This window comes from Rosa chinensis, chromosome 3 (genome assembly GCF_002994745.2).
Source record: "Rosa chinensis cultivar Old Blush chromosome 3, RchiOBHm-V2, whole genome shotgun sequence".
Classification (NCBI taxonomy): domain Eukaryota; kingdom Viridiplantae; phylum Streptophyta; class Magnoliopsida; order Rosales; family Rosaceae; genus Rosa; species Rosa chinensis.
In genome coordinates this window covers 21,014,513-21,041,106 of record NC_037090.1, presented here as the reverse complement: position 1 = coordinate 21,041,106, position 26,594 = coordinate 21,014,513, and the positions used below count along the sequence as shown (strand labels likewise).

The 26,594-nt window shown below is 39.7% G+C and overlaps 1 protein-coding gene, 1 long non-coding RNA gene and 1 pseudogene across 3 annotated transcripts; 1 reads left to right on the top strand and 2 right to left on the bottom strand.

The window, feature by feature from the left end:
- The first annotated feature begins 1,629 nt into the window (after positions 1–1,629).
- LOC112194272 ((-)-alpha-pinene synthase) lies at positions 1,630–4,208 on the top strand. Its single transcript, XM_024334522.2, has 7 exons — positions 1,630–1,761; positions 1,839–2,115; positions 2,250–2,628; positions 2,715–2,933; positions 3,046–3,184; positions 3,414–3,662; positions 3,743–4,208. Exons 1-7 carry the CDS (start codon positions 1,636–1,638, stop codon positions 4,034–4,036), a joined length of 1,683 nt encoding a protein of 560 aa, XP_024190290.1. The 5' UTR covers positions 1,630–1,635; the 3' UTR covers positions 4,037–4,208.
- A 12,446-nt stretch (positions 4,209–16,654) lies between these two features.
- LOC112194271 lies at positions 16,655–19,659 on the bottom strand (annotated as a pseudogene).
- A 2,332-nt stretch (positions 19,660–21,991) lies between these two features.
- LOC112193835 lies at positions 21,992–24,654 on the bottom strand. 2 transcript variants are annotated; one of them, XR_002934049.2, is made up of 3 exons: positions 24,277–24,654; positions 24,056–24,162; positions 21,992–22,859 (listed from the first exon to the last, which is right to left on the bottom strand). It is a non-coding gene; the product is annotated as an uncharacterized LOC112193835 (long non-coding RNA). The 2 variants fall into 2 exon arrangements; XR_002934048.2 differs by having other exon boundaries at positions 21,992–22,876; positions 24,277–24,653.
- Between the last annotated feature and the right edge of the window lie 1,940 nt (positions 24,655–26,594).

The following is a 26,594-nucleotide window of genomic DNA, read 5'->3' as shown; positions in this document are numbered from 1 at the left end:
CGACGAAATCCCGGAGTTTCTATACAGCTTGCATGATTTGGTCAGGCTCAACTTGGCCTCCACCAACTTTTCCGGCTCGATCTCACCGTCGTTCAAAAAATCTCACTAGGATAAGGACATTGTACCTCGAAAACAATAAGCTTTCGGGGTCTGTTCTGGTGTTGCACCTCCCCAACTCCAGCAATTCAACATTTCAAACAATTTGCTAAATGTGGTTGTTTCTTTCAATTTAGGTTCTGGTGGTTTTTTTGTTTGTTTGTTGCTGTTTAGATCTAGTGTTATTTGGCACTGATTTAGGGTTGTGATTTTCTGATTGGTTTGGGTTTTATGCGTCTGCCAGGTTCGAATTGAGCCGGATACTTTGCACATCAATCGATTTTTTGTGATTCTTTGGATTCAGTGCTGCTGGTTATGGACGATTGTTTGGGTTAGTTTATTTTTTTCGGGTTAATTAGATAGGCTTTCATGAGTGTAGTTAGATCTGCGAATTTGGGGATCTGTGATTGAGTGATATGTAATTTTTTTACTTTTTATTTTGGTCATGGGTATGCATTCTCGATCCAGCGAGAAGATGCTGGAGGGTGCTTCTGGATAATAGTGGGTCTTATAACCAGAAGAAGATAAACAGAGGAGGAAAGAGAGCAGGAATAGGAAGAGGAAGAGGAAGAGGAAAAAGAAAAAATAAAAATAAAAAGAGAAAAAAAAAATTGGTAAGTGAGGGTATAATGAACATTTTGGCGTGAAAGGGATGCCACATCACCGATTTAACTGGGATTTTAACGAAAAGCTAACGACAAGAACCTATTGCATGAAATTTGAGAGTTCGAGGACTATTTAGGTGAAATTGAAAAGTCAGGGATTGAAACGTCGAGACCCTATAAGTATAGGGAGTAAACAGTATTTAGTCTAAAAGATAAAAAGAACACAGAGAGAGGAAAAATGCTTAAAGAAAAAAAAATTAATTAAGATATAAATGCACAAAAGTGCCCTTAAAAAAATGCCACTTAGCAACCTTCATAATAGAGCTAACGGCAATATGTATCAATCCTCGATCAGGCTAAGAACCTTAGGTACCGTATTGATATTTTTCAAAATTAAAGTACCAAAAGTTATAAAGAGGTAAATATAGGGTACCATACATATCATTTTTCCATCAAATAATTTGCACAGCGATGACTAATGAGGGTCAACTCCAAATAAATATTCTGCACAGTGGGGCCAACTCTAGATCAAATTATTTGCAGATGCAAAAAATCCAATAATTTGCATCATTTTAGATGGGAAATGTTTTCTTTTTTACTATGTGTCAGGTAATGGGCCTAAATAATGGCACTTATTTTACTGTTTCTCCTTTTCCCCCTGTCAGATTTGTGATTCACGTTGCTAATGTTTAATGGAAGTATATGCCCTTATATTAAAAATGGAAATATGTCCTTTTTATGTCGTTTTGTTACAAAGGTGATATGCATAGCTGTTCTACGGTAAAAATATCTGCCAAACTCATTATCAGCATCTGTTCCCAGATATGGATGGATTCCCCTATAAATAGATGGTCCTAAAAGCAATGTTGTTCATACTTATACAGAAGCTCCTAGCATAATCCTATAGCTGCTCCAAAAGTACCGCCAACTAACCATGTCTGTCCAAACTATTCCAGCAGCTGAATCCCAGATCAATGCTAAGCCAAAAGTTGTTCGACGCACAGCAAATTATGAACCTAGCATTTGGGGAGATCGGTTTGCTAACTATGCTGAAGACATTGTATGTTTAAGTTTTATTACTACAACATACATATGGACACACGTTTTGCTGATCATTTAAACTGTTTTAATTTGCAGGTAACTCAAGCTCATATGCAAAAACAAGTTGAGGAGCTGAAACAAGTAGTGAGGAAGGAAGTATTCACTGATGCTGCTGATGATTTTTCACATCAACTGAAGCTAATTGATGCAATCCAGCGCCTCGGTGTGGCTTACCATTTTGAAACTGAAATAGAACAAGCCCTGGAACGTATACATGCTACCTACCAACATATTAATGATGATGATGGTGATCTGTTCAATGTTGCTCTTCGTTTTCGACTACTCAGACGACATGGATATAATGTTTCCTGCGGTAGGTTAAGTAGCCTTTTTTTTTTTTGGCAAAGGGTCGGTTAAGTAGTCTAGGTATCGTATATATATTTCAATTCTTATACGTACATATATATGTCCATTAATTTTAAACCATATATGTACTTAATTACGCAGATGTATTCAACAAGTTCAAAGATGCTAGTGGTGACTTCAAGGAAAGCTTAGTTACTGATGTTTCTGGTATGCTAAGCTTCTATGAGGCAGCCCATCTAATGGTGCATGGAGAAAAATTACTAGAAGAGGCTCTCCTTTTTACCACCACTCATCTCCAGACTGCAACAACTTTAACCGGTGCAAGCTCTCTGCTGAAAGCACAAATAACTGAAGCCCTAGAGAGACCTCTATTAAAAACTGTAGAGAGGTTAGGTGCTCGGCGTTACATGTCAATATACCAAGATGAAGCTTCACACAATGAAGATTTACTGAAACTTGCCAAGTTAGATTTCAATGTTGTTCAGTGTTTACACAAAAAGGAACTCAGTGACATCATAAGGTAATTTTAGGCCACCGATCAAGTAGTTAGTTATATATGTATACAAGATAAATTATAACCCACTAATATTGTTCTATATATACTAGATGGTATAAGGGACTAGACTTTGCAAGGAGGTTGCCTTTTGTTCGAGATAGGCTCGTGGAGATGTTCTTTTGGATAACGGGAATATATTTTGAACCCCAATACGTGTTCGGGAGAAACATTCTGACGAAGCTGATTGAGTTAGTAACAGTAATGGATGATATATATGATGCATTCGGTACATTCGAAGAACTCGTCATCTTAACTGAAGCAATTGAGAGGTCTGAAACAAACCGTTACCTTTTCAGTTACTCCTGATTCAATTTTGGCATAGTATACATCTTTAACATTATATGCTAACATGAATATGGATAAATTTTAATCAACTTTCAGATGGGATGCTAGTTGCATGGATCAACTGCCAGACTATATGCAACCATTTTATCAAACACTTCTGGATGTTGTCAATGAAGTTGGGGAGGAACTGATAAAGCAAGGAAGATCATACCAACTTTACTATGTAAAAGAAATTGTATGTCAAAGCATGAAAATTAAGCTTTAGAACTGCTCTCAATATTTATTTATAGTATGGAATATTCACAGTGCACTATCCAATGATACATAAACTAGGCCAGCTCCATGCCGTGATATATTAATTCTATGCAATGGTAGATTAGTCTACAACTACATGGAGTACATGAAGTTTTTCATTTGTTTAACATATATATGATCGATGCATCGATATATATTTGTCTATGCAGATGAAGAATCAAGCCCGGCTCTACTTTGCTGAGGCCAGATGGTTCCACGAAGGATGCACCCCAAGAATGGATGAGTATATGCGTGTTGCGGCATCTTCTATAGGTAACACCATGCTTTCAGTGGTATCTTTAGTAGACATGGGAGACATTATAACAAAAGAGACATTTGAGTGGTTGACCAATGATCCTAAAATTCTTCGAGCTTCGAATATCATGTTTAGGCTTATGGATGACATTGCTGGGCACAAGGTATTCCTACGTTAAATGTGAGCTGCAATTGAATGCTATAGTATATATTTTTGGAATTAACATTTGATTTGGTTTTGCAGTTTGAGAAAGAGAGAGGGCATGTTGCTTCTAGTATCGATTGCTACATGAATGAATATGGGGTCTCAGAGCAAGAGACAATTGATGTCTTTAACAAACGAATTGTGGATTCGTGGAAGGATATAAACGAAGAGTTTATGAGACCCACTGCTGCGCCAATGCCTGTGCTTAATCGTGTTCTTAACGTAACTCGAATGGTTGATCTCCTTTACAAAAGGGGAGATGCCTTCACGCATGTTGGAAAACAGATGGAAGACAATATTGCTTCACTGTTTATTGATCCAGTGCCACTCTGAACTTGGATATCAGTCATGATTCAATCTCCTAGCCTTTTTTCATTTTATTGAATATATCTTTAAAAATAAGACGATGGACCTCGATCGATCAATTGGTGCTTCAGTGTTCCACATACTGGGGTGCTATCCTTTTTATTATTGTTGGGTTTGCTAATTTAATTGTTTGAATGTCTAGCTCGTAACTTATGTTGTGTATGTTTCAAGCTCAGCTTTAATAAAGATTTTTACATTTTTTAAATAAAAATGAAGAATATTTAGTACATATATGTGACAATTTTCATAACATATATATGTTATTTATCTTGAGGAAATGCCAATTGGATTAGTCAATTCAACTTAAAACACGATAATTTCTTAGAATTATTATATAAAATCAAATCATGAATTTATACATATAATGTGAATGTGAAGTTCAGAAAAAAGATTAATAAATTGATTAGGACACATCCCTAATTTCAAATTTGGACTAATTTCAGTTTACCTTCCCTGAGGGTAGGGGTCGTAATCATGCTAGTCTCTCTAGTTTCAATTTAACCAGTAACACCCTTGTACTCTCCAAATTCATCAGCCGTGTCCAATTTTTGGACCTCCGTCCAAATTGATTGTTAAATCTGTTATGTAGGCCCCACTTAGGGGGTAAAATGGTAATTTTGAGCTCCAAATTATAAAAATAAAAAAAATTCTGTTTTTTCCTCTGTTTTTCTCTCTCTCTTTTTTCTTGTTTCTTCATTTTTTTTATTTTTTATTTTTATTATAAATTTTGTCTTCAACCTATACACCACAAGTTATAATAGGTTTATAAAAAAAAAAAAATACTCTAGGTGTTTCTTTGCTTTTTTTCTTCTCCTATTTCTTAGTTTTTTTTTTTAATTTTTAATTTTGATAAATTTTGTCTTCAACCTATACACCACAAGTTATAATAGGTTTATAAAAACAAAAAAAATACTCAGCCGCTCGCTGGTCTACGATATTTGTGATATATCTCCGATAAAGCGAAAAATTTTAGGATATATCTGTAAAATATATCTATAAAATGTAATAGGTTTGTAAAGTGAAGAATAATAGGATATATCCCCAATAAAGTGAAGAAAAATTTGTAAAATATGATTAAAAAAATAAATACAAATATTTCTCCACTTTACTGGGGATATATCCTAAAATTCTTCGCTCGCTGGTCTACAATATTTGTGGTATATTTCCGATAAAGTGAAGAATTTTAGGATATATCCCCAATAAAGTGAAGAAATATATGTATTTATTTTTTAATCATTTTTACAGATATTTCTTTACTTTATTGGGAATATATCCTAAAATTCTTCACTTTATTGGAGATATATCCTAAAATTCTTCACTTTATAAACCTATTATATTTTACAGATATATCCTAAAATTCTTCGCTTTATTGGAGATATATCACAAATATCATAGACCAGCGAGCGACTTTTTAACCACCTAGAGTATTTTTTTTTTTTATAAACCTTTTATTTTTTTGAAAATAAACTTCATTGAATCAATTAACGATTACAATCATTTCGAATGCCTTTTATAACTTGTGGTGTATAGATTGAAGGCAAAATTTATAATAATAAAAAAAATTAAGAAACAAGAAGGGAAAAAAAGAAGAAGGGGAAAACCAGATTTTTTTATTTTTTATAATTTGGAGCTCAAAATTAACATTTTACCCCCTAAGTGGGGCCCACATAACAGTTTTAACGATCAATTTGGACGAAGGTCCAAAAATTAGACACGGCTGATGAATTTGGAGAGTACAAGGGTGTTACTGATTAAATTGAAACTAGAGGGACTAACATGATGATGACCCCTAACCTTAAGGGGGTAAACTGAAATTAGTTCTTCAAATTTCATAATGAAAATAAGCACCGCGTTGCAAACTATGATCGATGAACAATTAATCACGAGAAAATTCGAGGGTTTAATCCAAACTGGGTATTGCAGCCCCATGCTTTTGTTTCAATCACTCCAATAAATTACCATCCATGTTAGCAAATTCACTACCCTCCTCCAGTGCGGGAACAACAATTGATCACATCCTTTCATGATCGACGATGGGTCAAATAGCTAGGCCCTTAAACATGCCAAAAACATACATCACAATTCTTATAACTATGATAATAAACTGCACCCAAGAGCTCTCAGCTTTTGGACTCAACCAGATAAAGATCCTTACTATGCATTGAGAATGTTTAAGAACGAATAGTCCTCTCTATCCATTCTTGAAGTGCGCGCCACACTTTTCCTTCTTTGGTAATCTCTTGTAATGCAACTGTCACGCCCCTGATTTTATACACAATAAATCGATATATAACCCCATAATTATATATGCGTGAAATGTTCAGCCATCAATACAAAATACTTAGAAACTTATTCCCTTTTAACCCAAGTACATATTGATGCCCTGAACCCACAAATTCTATATTGACTCACCCCACAGAGTCACACAACACATGAGTTTACGAATTAAATTGTCAACAACAAAATAAAACGTAAATACTCCTCAGAGCTCACTATAAACGGAAGTCTCTATAACGGTAAGGTCACAAAATTGACTTATTACCGTTAAGCTGCAAGCACGCTACCTCAGCATCAGCCACGATCAACCTGACCTGCAGAATAACCCCTACATCGTTGGAATGGTGTACCGGGTTGTCACACAACAAACCCGGTAAGCTTTTGCAAGCCCGTATGAGTAACTCAAAACAACTCACACCAATTCACGGGATGAAAGCCCGCACAACTCACGCCAAACACGAGGAAAACCTTTCAACTCGAGAATTAGGAAAACATACCATATTTTCCCAAAACAGTACATTCTTTTCCCAAAAGAAACAATAAAGGTCACACCGTGACCAAATCATATAAATTGAAACTCTGACAATTAAATATGATAAACAAGTCCTCCCAGGACATTTAAAAGAAAGAATCCCCGAAACTCCCTTTTAAAACACGTTCTCAAATCAACACAAGTCACCCCGTGACAAAATCATAATAATTGAAACTCTGACAATTAAATATGATAAACAAGTCCTCCCAGGACATTTAAAAGAAAGAATCCCCGAAACTCCCTTTTAAAAACACGCACTCATGAGCATCAGATAGCTCCCCGCTACCCCCCATGATGTACCAACAACAAATCAGTCCAACCTAGACACACAACACAACAACACAGATTCACCACGAAGCCACCAATACATGAATACATATGTATATATATATATATATATATCCCATAATATATATATGTACACACATAGTCAATCACTCAGAAATGCCACCAATATATGAATACATATGTATATATATATATATATATATATATATCCCATAATATATATATGCACACACGTAATCATTCACTCAGAAATGCCATTAATATCATCTATAGTCACAGTTAATTCCATAACTCAAAGACAACATGGTAACTAGACTCATAACACAGATAAATCATTGGTCACCATTTGCAACCTATCACCGTCTATGACTCTTGGTTTTCATACCCCGTCTGGTCTTAGAACCAACCGTTGGTCATCATCTGCGACCCATGCTTTTCAGACCCCATCTGGTCTTAAGTCAACGTTAAGTAAGTCACACCTGACCTAAAAACGTTACGACCATCTAGTTCCGGCTTTCCCTATCCCTGCTCACCATCTGTGACCCTTGGTACAAGGACCAATACATTTAAAATGAGTCACACTTGAATCCAAAATGTAACCTCAAACTCAATACTTTTCAAACAATAGAAAACATCTTTTCCACAATATTGATTCTATGAAAAGTCTCATTCAACAATAATATGAACCCATCATGCATATTAGTCATCACACATCAACCACAAGAATATATATATATTTCACGTAAATATATATATATATACGTAGTCATTCGCTCAGGAATGCCTACTAATACCAACTATAGTTTGCAGTTAAATAATTAACGCCAAAACGATAATGGTAATTCTGTTCATTGATGAACCTTGTGAGATTACTCACCTTGAGACTCCCGCTGCGTCTTCTATACAGAACCGAACCAAAACTATCACCAACAACTCGTCCAATTCACCTTTAGAAGCACCTAATCACCAATGACCTTAAATCAATAACGATTCACAAACAATTTAAGTCCGAAACCCCTGTTTTGAACTAAATCCCCAAAGTGACGCCAATCGAGGCGAAACCACATCCAAGACCACCCAATGTCTCCGGAACACTTCTACGATCGATATGTCCAAACCACAAGTCGATCGGACGCTCGGATCCTCACGGATCGAAGTATCAAACGGTCCGAAACCGTAAAAATCACAATATATTCATACGATCTCCAAAAATTGCGTATTATATATCAAAACGCTCGAATCGACGAGTGGATGATATACAATACCAGAAACTAACCATCACATGGCCGAAAGACCACCATAACGCCGCCACAGTCGGCGGTGCAACCACCACAACCACCACCGACCAAAACTCAAAACCACAAAAATCAAGCCAACCAAAAATGTTCATCATGAAGAGTAGAGCAACTTTCATACCTGGAGCTAAGTTTGGTTCGGCCTAGATCGTCCTAGATCAAGCTTGCAAGATCGGCCAATCGCAGCCGTCTGATCAAACCCCAGATTCGTTGTGCACTGCAGATTTTCAAACCTAGATCTTCCACTCCACACGCAAAATTGTCCTTCAAGGTGGGCATGAGGATGATCAGAAGGAGGAGGAGATTCCAAAACCAAGAAGGATCGGCCGAGAAGTCACCGGAAAAGTGGATTTCCTGTCGGGTCCCGATTCGTCTACTGTAGCGGCTCCGATCACTACCTTCCGGTGAACCGCCGTGCAAACCAACACCACAGGGAGGAGCGCACAGAGGAGGCGAACAGATCTGGGCTCGTCTGGTGGTCCGCCGTCGCCGGAGCTCGTCGGAAAATCCGGGTCTGGGTCGGGTCAGTCGAAAATCAGGAGAGAGAACGGAGAGAAATGAGAGTTTCCGAAAATGGAAACTTACCAAATGAGAATAGTAACTTTCCCGAAAGGGAAACCCCTATATATAATAACTTTCCAAATTTTTCAAACACTAATAACTTTCTCATACAAACTCCGATTTCCGCGTTCCACATGTCCACGAACTCGTATCGACGCGCTCTACAACTTTCGTGAAGGAAGTTTTCAGAGAATCCCAACGTATCAAAAGTCAACCTTGATCCCCCCCCTAAAGTCACACTTTACGAATAAAAATTCGTCCGAAACACTTCCGCTCCGTCCACGAGCCACGAAACCGTCCGATACCCACAATTTAAATTCCGAAAAATTCTCGGAAAACAAATACGAATTTCCGGGGCATCACAGCAACATTGCCCAAGGATTAAAATATCTATGAAATTTTCACCAAAAAAAAAATTATCTATGAAATTTTTGATATATCCCCCAATATCTTTGTTGGAGTGAACGATTTATTGTAGAGAGTAAATATTTTATTTTTCACCGTTTCTGCGAACGGGAGTCATCACCGAGTGTAGGCCAAAAGTAGCCTTGCCGCATTGTGCGATTGGCCAAGGATCTGGCGCCCGAGTGGTTTTCACATTCTCCGCTGTGTATCATTGCTAGCACGACCTTTCCCTCCTCTGGGGTTAGACAGCGGAGGTTGGGGTGAGTGAATCCCTGGCGGTAAAGTTTGTCGTTCTGGATGTTGTAGCGGGTTGCTCTTCGCTTGAGCTGTCGCGCCATGACTTTGTCCTTTGGCAATGTCCCGTCGCGCTTGTATTCAATAATCTCGTCCATCCAGGTAGGGCTGACCTCAATGTTGAAGATCTCTACCAGGGTTTTTGTGATACTTGGCCTGTTGAGACACTCTACTCTTGTGTCTGCTGGACTTTGATGTGGCTGAGCTGTTGCCAGTCTTGCTAGTGAATCAGCCTTGGCGTTCTTTTCCCTGGGGATCTGTGTGATGGTGTGAAATTTGAATTTTTTGAGCAGTGTCTTGACGTACCCCAAGTATGCCGCTAACTGTTGGTCCTTGACCTGGAAACTATTGTTGACCTGGTTGACTACCAGTTGAGAGTCGCTGAATATGTTGATATTGTCGGCCCCCGAGTCGATGGCGAGGAGTAGGTCGACAATGAGTGCTTCATACTCCGCCATGTTGTTGGAAGCCTTGAAGTTGAATTTCAATGCGTATTCCGCGTTTAGCCCCCAAGGTCCTGTTAAGATGATTCCAGCGCCGCTTGCCTTTGCGCTAGAGGAGCCGTCCACATGCAGGTTCCAGTCTGACTGCCGGGGAAACGGCTCTTCAGATATTACCATCTCCGTTCCTGGTTCTGCCTCGATATTGGATTCGAGCTGACGCTTAGTGAGTTCAGCGATGAAATCTGCCACCGCCTGGCCCTTCATGGCGGTTCTTGGTTTGTAATCTATGTCAAACTCGCTGAGCTCAATGGCCCACTTGCTGAGGCGCCCCGAATGTTCAGGGTTTTGCATTACTTGCCTCAACGGTTGATTGGTTAACACATGGATTGTGTGGGCTTGGAAGTCTTGGCGAAGGCGTCTGGCGGCAACGATGAGTGTGAGAGCAAGTTGTTCTAATGGAGGATATCTTGTTTCCGCTCTGTTCATGCCTCTACCGACATAGAACACTGGGAGCTCATCCTGGTTCTCCCGCCAGACGATTGTGCAACTCACCGCTGATTGTGATACCGTTAGGTGTATGTATAGTGTTTCTCCTTGCATAGGAATGGAAAGGAGTGGAACTGCCGTCAGGTATTCTTTCAAGCCTTGGAACGCCGCCTGGCACTCTGGGTTCCGGTTGATGACTTTCTTGTGAGTCGTTTTAAGGACTTTGAAAAATGGGGCCCACCTGTCAGTGAGTCTGGAGATGAATCGAGATAGGGCGGTTAGCTTGCCCTGGAGGCTTTGGACGTGCACCTTCCATTCTGGGTCCTTCAAGTCGAGGATGGCCTGCACCTTGTCAGGGTTAGTCTCGATGCCTCGTTCACTGAGGATATAACCTAGAAATTTGCTGGCAGTGACGCCAAAGAAACATTTTTCTAGGTTGAGGCACATACCATAAGCCAAGAGGATGGTTACTATGATTTTGAGGTTTGCCACATGTCCGCTGGCTTTTACGCTCTTGACTAACATGTCGTCAGCGTAGACCTCGATTATCTTACCCAGGTGTTCCGCGAACATGGCGTTCATCTGTCGTTGATAGGTTGCGCCTGCGTTCTTCAGACCGAAAGGCATAACATTGTAGCAATATAGGCCTCTGTCAGTGGTGAAGGTGGTGCACTCCTGGTCGCTGGGATGCATCTTGATCTGATTATAGCCGGAGAAAGCGTCCATCATGCTGAGGAGCTCATGTCCGGCGGTAGCATCAACCAGTTGATCAATCCGGGGTAGTGGAAAACTATCCTTTGGGCTTGCCTTGTTAAGGTTTTTGAAGTCGACACACATCCGCCACTTGCTGCTAGGCTTTTTTACCATAACCAGGTTGGAAATCCACTGGAGATAGATGACTTGGCGGATGAATCCAATGCCCTGGAGCTTGGCAACTTCTTCTCCTATTGCACGGTATTTCTCTTCGTCGAAGGCTCTCCGTTTCTGTTTCATAGGATAGAAGGATGGTTTGATGCTCAACTTGTGTGTGATGATTTTAGGGGAGATACCTGGCATGTCTGCATATGACCAGGCAAAGACCACAGGGTTGTCACATAGGAACTGAGTGAGTTTCGCCGCCACCTCTGGGTCTAATTGAGTGCCTATGCGGACTATCCGCTCAGGGCGCTTGTCAGAGATGCTGACGACCTTTAATGACGTTTCTGGATTGACCTGCTCCTTCCTTACATACTTCTTCTCGTCATCCCTAGGATCCTCAAAGATATTTGGTGGCGGTGCCTGACTGCCCACCGCTAGGATCTCATGACCGTGCTATTGTAGTTGAATAACATTCTCGTGCCAACTGCTGACTTCCCTTGACACAGCCTGTGCCGTTGGGTGTGAGGAACTTCATGAGCAGCATGTATCCGGCGATGATGCACTTGAGCTTGTTGAGTGCTGGCCGACCAATGATGGCGTTATATGAGCTGAAACAATCGACAACTATGAACTCTGTATGTATCTTTGCCATACATGGACTAGCACCGATAATTAGCCGTATATAGTCAGAACCCAGCGGTTGTGTGACGTCACCGGAGAAGCTAAGCAGTGGCTCATGATCTTAGAGTAGTTTTCTATTTCGCTTAAGGTCGTTGTAATAGCCGTTGAATATGACATTGACAGCAGACCCGCTATCCACCAGGATTCTTCCCACTGACCATTTGCCGAGAATGGTGTCGATCAAGAATGGGTCGTCATGGGGCAGATGTACTCCACGTTCCTCCTCCTCTGAGAAGGTAATGGGCTCCCAACCAGATTTTGGGAGTTTAGCGGATCTTTCGTAGCGGATGTTGCAGACTTCCTTTGGGTGATTAGCTCGTACATAACGCTTTCTTGCCCTATGAGACATGTTGATGATTGGAGCACCGCTGTCGATGGTGTTGATGCTGCCCAAGGGCTCAATGTCGGCCATCACAGGTGGCGGTTGTTGGCGCACCTTGAACTACTCCATCTTGCCATCACGATACAAGGTCTCAATGGCCGTTTTGAGAGCGTTGCAGCTGTTGGTATTGTGACCGCTGTCCTCGTGGTATTTGCACCACCTACCGGTGTTTCTTGGTTTGCCTGCTTTTGGGTACTTTCCTGGGGGCGGTGGTGGGATCTGATCCTTGCACTGATTGTATATTTCCTCATACGAGGCTGTGAGGACTGTAGATACTGCATACCACTAAGAGGGCTCCGTTTGTTTGTTGCGGTTGTCCCCATGGGATGGGTGGTTTCCCTTGTAGTGTTGGTTCTTCTGCCGCTTGTTCTGGTAATGGCCCTGTTGCCACTCCCTCTTCTTGTTAGTTGATGGTGGGGTGGGAGTTTTGCTAGCGGTCGCCTGATGGCTGGAGGAGGGTTGTGTTGATTTTGTTGGTGTTACTAGTGGCGGTGGGGTTTCTCCATATGTGATGAATTTTGCTTAGGCATGAATGACCGCTTCACTCATGAGGTGATCGTACACCGCATTTGGATGATTGTAGTTGAGGTGATAGAGGAATGGCCCCTTGAGAAATCCCTGCCTGAAAGCCGTCGAAGCCATTGTTTTTCTCAAGATCGCGGCATTGAGATGTTGCCGCCCGCCACCTTGTGACGAATGCCTTTAGTGTTTCTTCTGTCCCCTGCTTGACGTTAAACAGCTGGCTTGTATTGTGGTGTCCGGCGGACAGTAGGATGAATCGAGAAAGAAAAGCGCGTGATAACTCCTGGAATGAGTCAATGGATCTCGGCGGGCACTCGAAGAATCAGTTCATTGCCTCATTGTCCAACGTTTCGCTGAACAAGTGGCACAGGGTGGCGTCATCGAATCCCTTGTTGTTGGTGACCTTCTTGAAGGTGTCCATATGGACGAAGGGATCAGTCTTACCGCTGTAATGTGAAATTTTTGGAGTCTTTGCGTACGCTGGTCTGACAGCCTGCAAAATCGCAGCTGTGAATGGTCTTGGCCTGGATGCGAAGAGCGGATTTGAAATTGGCGTTGGGGCGCCTGATTCCGCTCGGACTAGCCTTTGTTCCAACTGTTGCATCCTTTCTAGTATTTGAGCGGTTGCGTCGCCAGCGGGGCCTGGCCGGGCATTCCGCTGGACTGATCCTCACCTGGGGGCAGGTGGGTTTCCCTCGGTTCTTGCCCTAGCCCTTGAGCGGTGGGTGTGCAGCGATGATTCTGCCTCTTGCTCCAACATTAGCTGGGGCACGGGGGGTGGTCCCATTCCCAATAGCTCTGGTGGGTTCAGCGGGACCTGCATATGCACTACTGGTGCTGGTATCAATGCGCTGGTACTAGGCCGGCTGCGCCTGGTGCTTCGTGATTATTCGCTCCGTGCTGGGTTGGCGGTAGCGTTCTTTTTAGCTCCTCAAAACGTGACACCAGCGTGGCCACCTGCTTTTGGGCCTCGGCCTTCTCTTTGTGCTTTTGTTCGTGCTCTCTGTTTGCCTTGTGAAGATCCACTAGTGCCAGCTCATATAGAGAGGTGAGGTCTTGGCCTGGTGGGCGGCTGCTACCTGGGTTTGTCTCACCGCCAGGGTTTACTAGGGTGCTAAATAGTGCGCGGTTGATGCTTATCGCAGGGTTGGTGGGTTGGGGAATGGCTGACTGGTCTGCCTGCTCTTCAGCGTTTCCCCTTCTATCGTTAGTCATGGTGATTGTGGTGGGATGACATTTTGTTCAAGGATTCCCACAGACGGCGCCAATGTTAATGCTAAAAGTCCTGCGGTAGCCGATCTTTTGTTTAATGCAGGTCCGGTGGGCCGATTGCTACTCTGAGGATTGATGTATAGCCTTCGCTAGCTGTCACACGAGAAATAGGGCGTCAGAGGGAGACCGCGTTGGGCGGTCTTCACTTCTCCGATGCCTAAGTTAGTCAATGCATATGGGCGGCACAACAATAGGTGAGTACTAAAATGCGTAATTAATGAGCAGAGAGGAGATAACCTTTTATAGGTGAGGGGAAGACTGATCTTCTTCTTGTTTTCTATGTGGGACTGATGTGCTTCAATTCCCAGCGTCCTGAGCTTCTGATGCTATCTTGGCACGGCGCGTGGCGGCGCGTCAATAGTGATCTGGGGGCAATTCGGGGCTCAGGCGGTAGCCCGCCTGGCAATGCTTCAGTAGGTCACTCCTTTAGCGGGAGTCTGTACCTCTGGCGGTATAATGAACGTGGCTCATTATAGCTAATTATGCTTGCAAATGCACATGTAGGTACATTGAGCTTGTATAGTGGGTTTGGCTCATAATCACAAGAGTACGAACTAGGCGAGGAAGAGGAAATGAAGGTGGTGTTGTGTTGAGTTTTAGAACCTACGTCACTTATAGTTCTTAGCCCAAGTTTACATTAGTTTCATTGAATGGTAATTTACATGACTCTTCTAGGTCTAGCCTACTAGGACCTAAACTCAAATGGAGGTTCTAACTCTAGGGTTCCACTTTGGTGGTAAACAATCACACGCATCATCAACCATACATAATGTTACAAAAATTTAACGAGATCGAACAAGGCAAATAAAAACAAACTTTAAATAAAAAAATTGTGGTCTCCAAGGATTATCCTCCGTACCCAAGCTTCAACAACAACAGCCTACAAAACAAACTAAAGTAGGGGTTACGCTCCTACATCCAGTCATTGCCCATGCCCGCCCCTATATCTAAGTTTAAAAATATGAGTTATCGTTTTGAGAAAATGTAATAGATAAAAATCGGTTTGCGATTCCACGTGATCGTCACCACGTAATTACAATCCCACGACAATTGATCATCTTTCACACTTCCATCACAACCGTCCATCTAGCCAATCACTTTCTGAAATTCAATAATCACAAGGCTAGAGACAATGGGGATTATTCAATAATAAGGTCATGGTGCACACTGCCCACCACCAGTGGCTCAAGGAGGAACATACCTCTCCTTACATCCCTATCAATTGCCAACACATCAATCCAATCCACGCAAACCATTTCAATTGTAAAACAGATAATTTTCAAAAACCATGCAAGAGGCCTCATATAAAACATAGTATATGCAAGAAAAGCATAGATAGAGTTCAAGGCATCCCCTACCTGGAACTCGAGCTTTCTCTTGCAGCACTTGGCCTCAATGCAACCTTATAACAACCACCACTTCACAAGATCCTACCAAGATATCGAGCCTAGATCAATAAGCGACATTAATCACAATAAACTAGGCTAGCTATTCACTCTCATTACTCTCCGAAGAAAACCTTTCCTTTAACCTAATTACTAACTAATAACCAGACCATTAGGGCTCTAAGGGAGAGTTGGTTTTTCAGGAAAAAGTGACAAAAACACCTTTAGAAGCACTACACCAAAAATCTTATCAGACAACGGCAGAAAACCGATGTGGGATTTGGAGTCCCACCGTTGTATAGTGAGCCGTTGTCTGATGAAAAATCAGACAACGGTGGAACACAGTTGTGTGATAAACACATAGACAACAGGTATGTGTTATAACTGTTGTGTGATAGCTCGGCAGATGCCAAGCGCAGCTGCGCAGCAGTTGAGGCGCTGTCTTCAGACAACAGTGCCAGTTTTAAGCTGTTGTATGTTAAGCGTGTCAGACAACATTTTTTTATTTTGTCTGTTGTCTGATTGATCTTCAAACTTCAGTTCTTGGACTATATCTATTGTGTGATTAACTTTAGGACAACAGAGTTCAATTGGTTCTGTTGTGTGATTAACTTTTACGACAACAGAGTTTAATTAATTCTGTTGTATCATTACTCCTCACACAACAGTTTGTAGAGTATTAGTGTGGTATGATTGTTACTTGATCATTGTGTGATCAGAATTGGACAAAATTAATACTCCATTATTACCTAAATAATGGTACTGATCAATATTGGATAGAAATTTGAATCCAATTCATCTATTGAAGTATTCCAATTCATACATTAGAGAATCAAATGTACTATAAAGAACGTATTTCTCAATCATCTATACATTAAAATACAAAAAATCATTCTAATAGCTCCTAGATATATTTATTGACGACAAACTTAGCCCACTCATTCCACATTTGAAAATACCAAATCATATGTGGTGTTCTTAACTGCTCTCTCGAGCAAAGACACTTCATCATCTTTCCAAAGCTCCCCAAGCTTCTACCCTTGCTCCCCTTCTCACTTCTACCAGCAATACCATATGAAGTACAAAACCTATAATTCAGACAAAGCAACAATATTCAGTTATGCAACTCTAAACTAAAATGTTACATTCTATGTTCTTTCAAAGTGATTAGTTAATAGCACAGCTAATACTATGCACAACATTGGATATCTCCAGAAAAATCTAGCAAGTACAAAAATAGCTTCTCTGACAAGATCCTGCTCCTACATAAGACGTTTTCAGTGGTTCACAGCGAAATACCCAAAGAGAATAGAAATATGGAAATGGTAGTCACAAAACAACATCAAAATTACAATACAACCATAATTACCTCGTCTTCAGCAGTCTCTAGACCCCCCTGAACCCAGAAGGGGTTTCTGTAGCCAGCATTGTACAACACCTCACAAGCAGCTATAGATCTGCCAATAAAATGTGACAGTAATGAAATTGGTGAGCAATATACAGCGTAGATTACTTTGTGGGCAAGAATATAAATGAGAAAATCTAGTGCTCAACTTTCTACTAATTTAGATCATTACTCTGTAGGCAAGAATATAAATGAGAAAATGACCACATGATCTTCATTATGTTTGAATAACAGAACTGTTTGCTAAAAGCCTTTCTCAGTGTATTGCTTAGTTCTATTTGGACTTCCTAGAAAGTTTTTGAGTCATAATTAAATAGGAATAACAATGTAATAACCATATATACTATGTATGCAATCAAATCACTGGATAGCATTAATTGTATGAAAAATAAATTACAGTTATGTCAAAGCAGAAATTCCAAATGCCTCATAATACAATAGTTATATTTAATTGGCTGCCACAATCTTACTTGGTAGATCATTTTCATAACCAGACAAATGATACTACAAAAAGGTGAATAGATAGGGCACCTCAATCCCTTCTGGCATGCAACGATAAGATTGGTATCCTTTGGAAATTTCTGATCAACCTTTGACAACTGGCTGTTGAGGAAAACCAATGAATATGCAAATACAATAATTCATCACATGAAGAAAGCCAGTTACAAAAATAAGATCATTTTTATTATTTAACCAAACCGCACCACTCACAAAATGAATTCCTAACAGCCTAAATAAAGTGAGCCTATTTCCTTTCCCCATACACCTAGATATCTGAAAAGGATACTTGTGAGCCTAGAAACTGATTAAGGCACAAACTTGGATTAACCAAACGTCAACGCCTCTTAAAAACTCGAGAAATACCAGATTGAAGACGAAACAGATGCATGTAATTTCTAGATTTTCCAAAAGCTAGAGCCATACAGGGTTTACAATCTTTAGACAAACAAGTAAAGTAGAAGAATTAAGCAAGGTTCAGTTAAACAATTCCTTACTTCAATCATCAGGAAATAATAGGGTAAAATTTAGCGATGGAAAAAGTAACACAACTGAACCAACTCCAAACTAAATTTCACAAATGAAAAACTTAGGCAACTGACAGGTAAAACTCGCAGCCATAAGGCCGTGATTAAATCAAAGTATAAACAACAAGAAACATAGCAGAGTTCTACAAGGACTTTCTTTCTTTACTTTTCAATATGATAAAAACAAAGAAAGATGCTTTAAAACTACAAGGCCAAATCAAATGCTGATGAATTTATAAAATAAGTGCACAAGATCTCATCACCAACTCAGTTGGCTTAGGAAGCCTTTAACAGGTTGCAGTACCATGTTGGTATCCTGTAAAAAGGCTGGTAAAACTTGAAGAGGCTTCACCCATGTAAGCATGCCAGAAATAATAAGAATTGATCGCACTGATAATTATGTGCAAGTTATTCTATCACTTGATTTTTGCTGAAAACATATGCCAACAAATTGCCCCTTAAAATAAACAATAGAGATGGAGAAAAGAACACTTCCATTTAACAAGATAACCGAACAACCATGCACATGTGAAGCAACAATTAAAAGTTCTATCCATTGCAATGTTCTATTTCTATTTCATACCCTTCTGAATCTATGTAATCAATGAACTTAACTCGTGCAGTACTAACAACATCAAGATGAAAAGCAAGAAAGCCATGGCACAGATTGAACTCATTGAAGTGACTCCAAAACTGACATACTTGTTATACGCCAATGTAGGCACACCACTCCACCAACCCCCTACACAAAAGCTAAAAAAAGAATTTAACATTGTGGAGTAAAACAACCAAAAATAAGAAGCAATGATAAGTTTCAAGTCAAAAGCCATTTGATTAACCAAGGGAATACTACCTTCACCCATAACATATTGTAAAGATATTATTTCAACTATTCATTAGGGAGCCACAAAAATTGTCCCGAAATCAAAAGCATAAAGCATAGCAGTAATGTAAAACTAGATCATAGTTAAGAGAGACAAGATAGCACAATACCCATAGTGAATCCCATAATCTTTCTATAAAGAGTTCCAACATCGAATTTGTCACCAACATCAAAAATTGGAATCCAAGTTGAGCCTTTAACCCATGCCTATAACACACTTGAGAAAATTTAAGCATAGTCACTAAAACAAATATAGAAAGGAAACAATATTAAGCTGTGTCTACCTTTTTGTGTTCTATAGATGGACAAATTAACATCAAGAAAGGTTTTGTTAGATAGTTGAATTGCATACCCAGCTTCCGTTGGTGTTAAAGGTTTAATCTTTCTGTCCCTAATCTATATCAAACAGTTAAAACTCTAAATAACCACATTAATATATCTAAATGCAACATAAATCATTACAATCTGTAAAGTAAAAGAGGAAGTCTCTCTCTTTCACTCTCAGTTTCATAGCATACCAGAGCATCCCATCTTTTTTTGGTAGCAGCCATATCTCTCATTTGCTTCAACTCGAAATCTTCATTGTCAGCTTGCATTCTTGTAGCACTCCTACTCAGAATTAGAAACAACCCAAGTTAGAAAATAGACAAGAAAACTTAAATAAGAAGAGAAACCCAGTAACCAGAACATGACAAAGGTTGAGAATTTACTTATAAAATGGTGGTTCTGTAAGAGGGTCATTTCGGTATTGAAGAAGAGCTTGAACAATGGTTTGTTTCATATGGTAATTTGGTGGGTTTTCGTTTCTGAAAACTAGAGCACGAAATGGTGTGAGTATTCAGAGACGGAAATCCCAGAGCTTCTATTGGAGTCAGAAAGTGAGAGTGAGAGTAAGCAAATTACAGAGTCTTGGGATTTGGTTATCTTCTTCTTCGTTGCGTGTCGTTTGTTGGCAACTGGCGAGTATGAGGCCAATGAGATATATAGCTTCCACGCCAAATACCAACCTGTAGATCCACGCCCAGAAATCACAAATTACTAGAATTATCACAAACCTAGATCTATCATTCAACTTCAGAATTCCCCCTAAGTAAAAACAAATTAAATGGTGAAAAAAGTTAAGAGGAATAGTTACCAGAAGCAATGAACAAGACGACGAGTGCGATTGCGAAGAGAGGACGAAGAGTCATGAAAACCCCAAATCGAGTAGCCGTCAAACCCACAAATCGAGTAGCCCACAAATCCCCAAATCGACGTTGTAAACCCAGAGATCGAAGAACCCTAATCTAATCCAATAGCCCAGAAGAACCCCATTTTCGTTCTCCTCATCTTCAACTTGAATCTAGTGTTTTGAGAAGTGGTGATGGCTAAGATGGGTTTTGCGAAGATGGGGATGGTGTTTTGCGAAGGTGGGTTTTGAGAAGAAGATGGCTAAGATGGTGTTTTTTGCGAAAATGGTGATGGTGTTTTGCGAAGATGGGTTTTGATCGAGATGAAGATGGTACCAGCGTTTTCCTTGAAGAAGTCCACCAAGTGTTTTGCTGTGTGTTAGAAAACGGCTAGGTGTAATGAGTTTGCTCTAGTGTGGGAGGACAAGGCGCATTAAGTTATTTTCAATTTTTTATAATAAACTCAGACAACACATAAATGATGTTGTGTGGTCTGATTGTCTACTTTATACTTCAGCTGAGAGACCAAAGAATGAAAACTCCCGCCTATTATGTGCAAGTACAAACTCATTTTTGGCGCTAGCTAGGATGGCTTTTACATTCACACAACAAAAATATGTCGTTCTGTTGTAGGAGCTTACAAATCATTTGCCAAAATTTGGTCGTTTTGGGGGGAATGAAACTCATTCTAGGGCACATTAAATATCTCCAATGTAATCTCCCTCAATTGGACAACACAATTAAACTGCATGTTGTGTGACAATTTCCAAGTTCCAATCCTACAACACATATAAGTATTCTGTTGTACAAGTAGTACTTTGGCAGGGCATGTGAGTTAGAAATTGGAGCCAAATATGAGTAAAGGTAGGGGGAAAATATCCCGCTATTTTTTTTTCATTCAGACAACATAACATTCTTTATAACTGTTGTGCAATATTCTTCTATCTAAAAAATTTTGAATTGTAACATCTTTGCACAACGAAAGTTTCTTAAATGTGTTGTATGAAGCAATTTCCATCAACACACAACGGAAATTTTTTTTTTCGTTGTGTGAAAAGCGTAGTCTGTTGAGGTTTTTGGTGTAGTGAAGACAAGTTGTCAAAAGCTGGAAACAGAGTTTAAGTAGGAACTGTTAAGGGCCAAGGAAGAGTGTCCAAAATACTTGAGGTAATTCTTGGAAAATTTTGGAAAGTAGATGGTTTAACAACCTACTCAGAAAGAACGAAATAGTTATAGAATTTTGAGTGAAGTCATGTGAAGAGTAAAGGTTTTAAAGGCTAAAGTAAAACGATGTGCAGATTCTTTTCAGAAATAATAACTTCCGTCCATCTATTTCAAAATTTCATAACTAATTCTAGAAAAATTATTTTAAGGTGATTCAAATTCTAGAATGTTCATATATGTGTCTACTATATTTCTCTAGAAGTAATCAATCCCAAATTATTAACGGTTCAGCTCCAGTTTTGAAAGGAATGAAGCTGGGTCAGATTATACTAGAAACTGAAAACTGCAGAAATTGGTTCTTTTGTGTAAAGCTCTTTTTGTGTGGCGACCCGGAGACCGGATTACCACAGCGCCGCCTCCCCAAGGAACCCTACGCCCGCGACACTTAGAGAGAAAGTATTTTGGGCCTAAGATTCCTCAAAGAGATAAGGCCTTTGGGTTGGAGAACAAGAAATCTATAAGCCCGAAATTCTTGGGCTTGTATAGTGGGCTTGGCTCGTAATCACAAGATTACGAACTAGGCGTATAAGAGGAAAGGAAGGTGGTGTTGAGTTGAGTTTTAGAACCTATGTCAATTTTTAGTTCTTAGCCCAAGTTTGCATTAAGTTCATTAAATGGTAATTTATGTGAGTCTTCTAGGTCTAGCCCACTAGGACCTAAACTCAAATGGAGGTTCTAACCCTAGGGTTCCACTTTGGTGGTAAGCAATCACACACATCATCAACCATACATAATGTTACAAAAATTTAGTGAAATCAAGCAAGCCAAAAAGAAATAAACTTTAAATAGAATAAAACAAATTGTGTCCTCCAAGGATTATCCTCCGTACCCAAAAGCTTCGACAACAACAGCCTACAAAACAAACTAAAGTAGGGGTTAGGCTCCTACATCCAGTCATTGCCCATGCCCGCCCCCATATCTAAGTTTAAAAATATGATTTATCGTTTTGAGAAAAAGTAATAGATAAAAACCGGTTTGCGCTTCCACGTGGTCGTCACCACGTAACTACAATCCCACGGCAATTGATCATCTTTCACACTTCCATCACAACCGTCCATCTAGTCAATCACTTTCCGGAATTCAATAATCACAAGGCTAGAGACAAAGGGGAGATAACAAATATCAAGGGCATGGTGCACACTGCCCACCACCGGTGGCTCAAGGAGGAACTGACCTCTCCTTACATCCCCATCAATTGCCAACACAATAATCCAAACCACGCAAATCATTTCAAGTTGTAAAAACAGATAATTTCCAAAACATGCAAGAGGCCTCATATAAAACATAGTATATGCAAGAAAAGCATAGATAGAGTTAAAGGCATCCCCTACCTGGAACTCGAGCTTTCTCTTGCAGCACTTGGCCTCAATGCAACCTTGTAGCAACCACCACTTCACAAGATCCTACCAAGATATCAAGCCTAGACCAAATAAGTGACATTAATCACGATAAACTAGGCTAGCTATTCACTCACATAACTCTCCAAAGAAAACATTTCCTTTGACCTAATTACTAACTAGTAACCAGACCATTTGGGTTCCAATAAGGGGTTTGTTGTTAGGAAGAGGGGGTAAGAACACTTTTTAAAAGACAAGTTGCTGAAAGCCGAAAACAGAGTTTTAAAGGAGCTGTCAAGGGTCACGGAATTGTTCAAAATACTTGAGGTAAATTCTTGAGAAATTTTGAAAGAATGATGGCTTGACAACCAACTCAGTAAGATTGAAATGGTTATTGAATTTCAAGTGAAACCAAACAAAGAGTAAAGGTTTTAAAGGCTGAAGTAAAACAATGTGCAGATTCTTTCCAGAAATACAAGCTTCTGTCCCCCTATTTCAAAATTGCATAACTAATTCTAGAAAAATGCTTTTGGGGTGATTCAAATTCTGTAATGTTCATATATGTGTCTAATATATTTATCTAGAAGAAACTGACCCCAAATTCTCAACGGTTTAGCTCCAGTTTTGAAATGAGTGCAACTGGGTCAGATTTTACTGAAAACTGAAAATCTGCAGAAACTGGTTCTTTTGTGTAAAGCTCTTTTGGTACCCAAAATGGCTGGTTAAGTAGACTCTAAGACACCTATAGAAAGTATCTAAAGCTTCTAAAAGCTTAAAGTCTTAGTCACCCTTCAATACTATAAGGGGAAGGTCTTGTAGCTCACTAACATGATGTTTTGAAGACATGGTGTTTGGACAACAATAACACAAATAAACTCTATGATCAAGCATGATTTCAATGTTCTAAATAACCATGTTCTAGCACAAATCCAACACACTTAAGAGGCATGTCTAATGCTCCTAATGATCTATAGCTCAGGTTACTTTCTAATAGTATATGGGCAGGTGTTGTAGCTCGATGACATAATGCATTGAAACATGATATTTGGACAGCTACAAACAACAAATAACCTTTGAACCAAATACGATTCTAATACTCAAGGGTAGCCATGACCTAGCAGAATCCCTAGACATTAGAATGGATGACAAATCAAAATTAAGGCAGCAAGATACCAACAACAGCAGTGACAAGTTCATACTCTTCAAGAATTCGTAATAACAACCAAAAATACATAGAGTTTTATGGAAAAGATGATACTCACCAAAGACTAATCAAAAAGGTGAGTTTCTCTTGAGGATTTCAACAGGAAAGAGAGCTGAGGGAGCTGATTGGATCGAGTCCAGCCGCAGGCCAAGAAGTTCGCTCAATCTCGAACATGCAAAGTGCAACAGAAACTTCTCAATATGTGGGATAGTTGTTTTGAACGTATTGAGCCTAAAAATTGAAGAAAGAAAGGGGAACTTGATGGTTCCAGAATCTTACCAAGTGTTTGTATCAGTCTCAAGTAAGATGTGAGGGATTCGAGTGAAGCAAGAGAGGGAATTCAAGCAGAAATCCGGAACAGGCTCGTTTCAGAACAGCTTCAGCTTCGAGGGGTGTACAGGACTCAAATCGACTCCAATGGAGCTGAAATTTTGAGGCTAGATAGAGGATACATAGACGAACAACTTTGGTGAAGAAAGTTTTTTGATCGGAGGTTTCTAACTAGGTGTTTTGGGGCTCGTAAACAGACTGATGTGTCCAGGGACGAGAGGAAAGGTGAGAAGAGAAGGGTGAATGACGATTTATGGCCTGGATTCTTTTGAAGGTCTGAGATGGTTCTCTAGGAGGAGTTTGCCTTTGCATGATGGAAACGTGGAGGGGAAGAGCTGAACGAGGCTCCCTTTCTCTCTGCCCAACTCTGACGTCAGTGGCGGAACTTGAAACTTCTCTTTGAGGGGGCCAAAAATTTTGATACATTTTTTTTTTTTTACAATTGAAATTTACTATAAAATTCAAATACAAACAAATATTGAATAACAAGAAAGGAAAACTATTTTTTCTTCATTTTCAAAGCCATATATCAAGCATGCATTAATATTATCCTTTAAATGCACTCATTAATTTATATTTTATAGGATTCTATAAGATGCATAAGGCTATTAATTAAGGTAATTATTATAGTTATCTGTTTACTGCAATAATTAATGTTAAAAATTCAATTTGAGGGGGCCATAATTATAAATTTTAGTCAAATAGCTTTTAATTATGATAAAAATACAAGCCTACCAATAAAATAATTTCATTTTTCAAAATAATTGGGGGGGGGCCAGGCCCACTCCGGCCCCCAAATAGTTCCGCCATTGTCTGACGTGAACAAGGAAAGAGGAAAAGCTGAGTTTTGCGTGTGAAGGAGAAGGCTCAACTTGGGCAGATAAATTTAGGGTAAAAAAATAAGGTGGTAAAAACCAAAATGATGGGGAAAATAAAAGTAAAATAAGTAAATACAAGAAAACTCAAATTAAAGTGTTGACAATGCCAAATAAGTATCGGGTCTCACAAAACTTATTTTTAGATAGAAAAATGGCAAGCAAGTTTTGTCGGAGTTTTGCTCGAGTTTGAAAAACATAAGGAGTAAATAAATTGTGTTTTTGAAAGTCGGTGAGATGCTAGACGAGTAAGCTTCGAGTAAGGCGAGCAGAAATTTCGCCAATTATTAAGAAAGGTAAAATAAGAAAATCGTAAACGCACGCACAAGTATATTTCAAAATTATGCAAAGATGTCATTATGAGCTACAACCATATTGGATCAAGGAAGAGGTTTGGGTCAAAGGTCGACTAACTTATTGGGCTAGGTTCACTAGCATACCCGTCTGTTGGGTGTCCAGAGTAAATTTTGGACTCTAACCTTACGCTATTCTCGGGCCCAAGGCCCAAGCCCAAACTATTTCCAAAAGTATTTAGCCGAACAAAGGTCGCGAAAAATTTTCCCGTCAAAAAGTGACGTTCGGAATTTCACGGGGTCTACAGAATGCTGATACACAAACTTTACAAAAACACTTCAAAGAGAAACAAAAGCATTTTTAAACAAGGGTTTTTGTCCGTTTACCCAATTTCTAGATATTTTTTTCCCAATTGCCCCATTAAGTTTTTTTAATTCTTTCTTACTCAAAACACTCTAAGGAGGTCTTCCCTAATACCCCATTAAGATTTTTTTTTTTTGTGTTTTTTTTTTTGAATACTATTTTACCCTCACCCGGTCACCCCTTTTTTATTTAGAGAGAGAGAGTGTGTGTGTGGAAGAGAAAGAAACCATAGGAGACTTCACCAAAGCCGGAGCCGGTCACCGGCCGCAGGATTCCAGTCTCCTGATTCAGGTCACCGGCCGCCGTCCACGAGACTTCTCTGAAAACCTCGCCAGATGTCCCCAAAAAGGTCATCAGAGATCTCATAGGTCGCCGGAAATATTTATTGCCTCCCAATAGACCTCTATTACCCCCCAATAGAACTTTTGGTAAATATGAACTAATCTCTCTAAATTTAGATAAATAAACTTTGTTTAAAGAAAAAAACGAGGAGATTATATCAATTCAAAACATTTATTGCCCCCCCAATAGAACTTTCGGTCGCCAGAATGGGAACTAATCTCCTGAAAATTAAACAAATAAAACTTTGATTAAATAAAAAAAAAACGAGGAGATTACATCAATTCAAATCATCTATTGCTCCCCAATAGACGTCTATTGGGGACCCAATAGATGTCTATTGCCCCTCAATAGACATTTATTAAGAGATGGTGATCGATATTGAGTCACAGATAG

What these genes read in the sequence shown, in the direction of transcription:
- LOC112194272 (XM_024334522.2), top strand. Translation starts at nt 1,636, where the DNA reads ATGTCTGTCCAAACTATTCCAGCAGCTGAATCCCAGATCAATGCTAAG. An exon ending in TGGATATAATGTTTCCTGCG is followed by an intron (nt 2,116 to 2,249) that starts GTAGGTTAAGTA and finishes TTAATTACGCAG; the next exon opens with ATGTATTCAACAAGTTCAAA. An exon ending in TTTACTATGTAAAAGAAATT is followed by an intron (nt 3,185 to 3,413) that starts GTATGTCAAAGC and finishes TTGTCTATGCAG; the next exon opens with ATGAAGAATCAAGCCCGGCT.